Source organism: Austrofundulus limnaeus, unplaced genomic scaffold (assembly GCF_001266775.1).
Source record: "Austrofundulus limnaeus strain Quisiro unplaced genomic scaffold, Austrofundulus_limnaeus-1.0 Scaffold1789, whole genome shotgun sequence".
Classification (NCBI taxonomy): domain Eukaryota; kingdom Metazoa; phylum Chordata; class Actinopteri; order Cyprinodontiformes; family Rivulidae; genus Austrofundulus; species Austrofundulus limnaeus.
The window spans coordinates 41,775-45,897 of NW_013954191.1; the positions used below are offsets into that span (position 1 = coordinate 41,775).

A 4,123-nucleotide genomic window follows, 5' to 3' on the forward strand; every position below is an offset into this window, starting at 1 on the left:
ACTTAGTACATGTTTGATTGCTTTTTGGGATACGTCTATTTGTTAACTTGTGTTAAACCATTCACTAGAAGTAACCATAAGTGAGAGTGGTAGGCCTAGTCAATAATAAGACCTGTGAGTTTCACTTTGTCTGTGTTGCTCATGAAGAAGAATCCAATAAAGGTTCTTCAAAACTGCCACCTGGTGGTGAAGTCTTGAACTACAAAAAGAGCTACACCTCTCTCTGTAGCTGTGAGGTGTCATGCTACAATATTGTGTTTGACACATGTGCACTGTTATAAAGAACTTGTAAGACTTACTAGAAAAAAATCCTCATAACAATTTGCACTGATGTTGATTAAGTAAATTTAAATGCTACAAATTCGTGTAATATTTACTCATTATGATCTAGTAGAGATGGGACAAATGGCTTTTTGAAGGGATCCGTTTGTTTCATAGAGCCACTCAAAAGAGCAGTTCGATTTTGAATGTATTACGTCATCACATAGGGAAATTTGTCATCACGTAGCTGTACGTAATGACGTCATCCCGTCACGTGGGTGAATGTGTTTGTCAAGTGGAAACCCCCCTCCCCCTTTCACCGTGAGCTTCTGTACTCCGCAACTCTGCCTGTTTTCCATGAAAAAGCAAAGCGGGAGCAATTTAAGAATGAAAAAAAAAAAATAAAGATATGAGGAATAAAAGAAATAAAACTACAAATGGTTTGTTAATGCCCGAGATTCGGCTCCTATCGTTTGTTGTGAAAAGCTGTTCAAAAGATTCAGATCGTTCACGAACGTCACAACTCTAATTTACTCATCATTATCTAGTAAAGTTATTAAGAATATAGTTAAAGATTTGTGAATAAATCAGGTAAATTTTACTTAATTTCATCAAGTATATGTTACAAGATTTAATTGAGCAAATGAAGTAAATCTTACCTGATTTATTCACAAATCTTTAACTATATTCTTGATAACTTTTACTAGATAATGATGAGTAAATATTACATGAATTGCAAGCATTTAAATTTACTTAACGTTAGTGCAAATTTGTTAGAGGATTTTTTCAAGTACATCTTACAAGTTATTTTTTTCAGTGAATAAAGGAGACTTATTGCTGTAGATGAGCCTGTTTTTTAGTCACATTTAAAAGAGAAGTGATGCTGAAGCTGTTAAAGAGCAAAGATCTCAGCTGGCTGGGACAAACGAGGACCTGCAGGGGGAAACCTACCCTGAACGGACCCCCGTTTCCGTCATCCAGCTCTAAGATGTATCCCTCAACAACGATGGTGGAGAGCGGCGGCTGTTTCCATGACAACGTGGCGCTGTTGTTCTGCGTGCAGCATTCCTCCAGCTGGAGCATGGGAGCAGCTGGGACTGAGGAGGGGGAAAAAACTGGCCAGATTACACACACACATGCACATATCATGTCTTTATACATACACACGTTTGTTCTTCTATCCTCATGGGGACTTTGAATTAATTTTTATTCATTTACCAGTCATTTCTACAGCCTAATCATAAACCTCACCTCACCTGACTCTAAAACTAACCTAAACTTCAGTGGTGGGCAGCACTAACCCAAAAATTGGCTTTGCAATTTCAAAAGCACTTATAAAAATATTTAGGTCCGCAACTTCAAAAACACATATGCCGTAGAAAAACTAGTGGAAGCCAATTTTAAAGTGCAAGTTCAATTTGACACTTACAAGCTGACAACAATTCATGTACAATATACAGTATGTACAACACTGCCAACTAGCAGTGTATGCATCCTTTTACAGCTTAATGCTATAAGCGTCGATTACTGGGGATGTGATTTCCTGTAACAGACCTTTAGCTCGTGGTGTAAAAAATTTAAAAAATTGTTGAGGATTGCTAGTTCGGCTGCTTCTTTGTTTTTTCTTTTGTTTGTTGTAGATTTTTCATTAAAAAAGTATTAATAAAGTAATTTTAAAACTGTTTATTGGAAAACTGAAGCGATGCATTCTGGGAACATGACGGATTTGATTTGTGACGGGAAATGAAAGTTTTCCATGTAGTTGCTCCAGTTGACCACTAGATGTCAGTCTAACCCCGTTGGCCGATTGCTTCAACCAATTACGTCAAGTTTTGAGCTCCAGCGTTTAAACTTTTTTTTTAAAAAGGAGCTCCGATTGTAAAGTAAAAATAAATCAATACATACAAAATTTTAGTATGGATTACAAACATAAACTGTTTTTGCTGGGCTTTTGTCCCCATAAGAAACAGTGGGTTCTAACCAGGCTCACACACACGCCCTGACATGATTTGACTCTGCAGTGTTCACAGACATGATCTGCATTAATCAACTTGTTCTTTGATGCTAAAACCAAACCAGACTTCTCTGAGATTTTGAGTCATTTCAGGAGAAACTCCAGACTGTGTGAAACAGCTGCACGTGTCCAACACATGGCTTCATTTTTGGGAGATTTAAAAGAGCTAAACAGGTCAGGTTCAGGAGCGAGCTTTCTTTAACTCCACACTCAAGGGACTGCTGTCACAGATAGAGAAGCTCACAGAACAGAACCCAGGAAACACATCAAACACGTAAATATCACAGTGAAATAAGGGTTTAATTTCCACATCTTTACAAGCGAACTCAGAGAAAGAGCAGAAATGGCCTCTTACTGCAGAATGAAACTGTTCTTACCTTTCATCTGCACAAAGTCCAGCTGGTGGATGGTCTGCTGCAGGGGTCCGCTGTCCAGGGTCAGGTCAAAGTCGCTGGTCATCCTCGGGGTGAGGGTTCCCTTCCCCCACTGACTCTCTGTCATGTGGACCCTCCGGATTAAAGCGTCCGAGATCTGAGACGAGCACAGGACAAACGGGTCAAACTGGTAAACAGGTCGACAGAAATCAAGTCTTTTACCTCTTAAAGTACATTTCCTGTTCAAAAAAAGTGTAATAAAAACAAAATGCAATGTTTTGCAAATAATAAAACCATATTTCACTCACACTGGATCAGTGTAAACAATCAAATGTTGAAACCAAGATATAACAGCTGTGCCAGTTAAAAAAAAGAAAATTTTAAATTTTTGGGAAGTAACACATCTGAAAAGGTTTGTTCTGGAGCAGCTAAAGGCTGTAAAAGTAAACAGTCCAAATCAGAAACAGCTGAATCATTATGAACAGGTCAGTCAGAGGACTGAGTGTAAAACTTTACAGACTGAGTCAGTCAGAGGTAAACATGAGCAGAAGTTCACCAGTCTGAGAAAAACTGTTCAAAAACTGTAAAACTATTTCAAAATTAAGTTCCTTAACAGAAAAAATGGTAAAACTTTGAATCTCCATCATCCCCAGTTCTTAGTTTCACTAACAGATTATAATCTGTATTATTCTCAGAGTGTTTGATGTGTTCCATTGTGAATCAGTGTTGTTTTTGACTGCCATTTTAATTTTAGTCTTTTAAACAAAAATAGWTTGTAGTTTTAGTCAGTTTTAAGTCATTTCTATATTTAATAGTTTTAGTCCAGTTTCAGTCGATGAAAGCTTAAAAAAGTTTAGTTTTAGTCTTAAAAAAACAACATATTAGTCTTTACAAATTAATTTGAGTAATTTGTGTTAACATTTGTGAATTTGTGTTACTCTAAAAATGCCCAAAACCAAAACATTCTCACCTTGTGGCTTCATTTCTCAGAACTGCTAAAGTGCAATGAACATACACAACACACGTGTCCAATATTATAAGCAATAAAGGGGAACAAACATGTTCAACCCAAACTTGTCAGCCAGGATGATGAAGATGCATCTTATTTATAAAAACGGACATCATGCAGTCCTAAACTTAGTTAGTAGACTATTAAACTTGTGCAAACGAGTGATTCAGAACAGAAGCACTGRCATGCGCAGTTGCTAACCCCCCTGGGCCAAAACAAAACAATTTTTTTTTTACTTTTGTCATGAGTGTAAACAAAGAGCTTCTGAGCTCACAATGGAGCTGCAACAGCTTTTAATGGTGGAGATGTTACTCCCTGGTTAAAGTGTATCTTACCCCCCCGTGAAAAGATAACTCCGCCCCAAGGCGAAATTTGAAAAATGCATCAAAGTGGGTGGGGGTGGGGGGTTAGAGAGCGGAGGTGTGGCCAGGACGAGAGAACGTGACAGCTAGCATTGACATAATT

General features: G+C 37.8%; 1 protein-coding gene across 1 annotated transcript in view; it reads right to left on the minus strand.

Moving 5' to 3' along the window:
- LOC106536365 (E3 ubiquitin-protein ligase TRIM9) overlaps positions 1 to 4,123 on the minus strand; it is a gene marked incomplete at its 5' end in the record, with an annotated part of 30,356 nt that overhangs the window by 22,082 nt on the left and 4,151 nt on the right. The window contains 2 exon segments of the mRNA XM_014033623.1: positions 1,213 to 1,358; positions 2,653 to 2,806. Coding sequence (XP_013889077.1) covers positions 1,213 to 1,358; positions 2,653 to 2,806 — 300 coding nt within the window.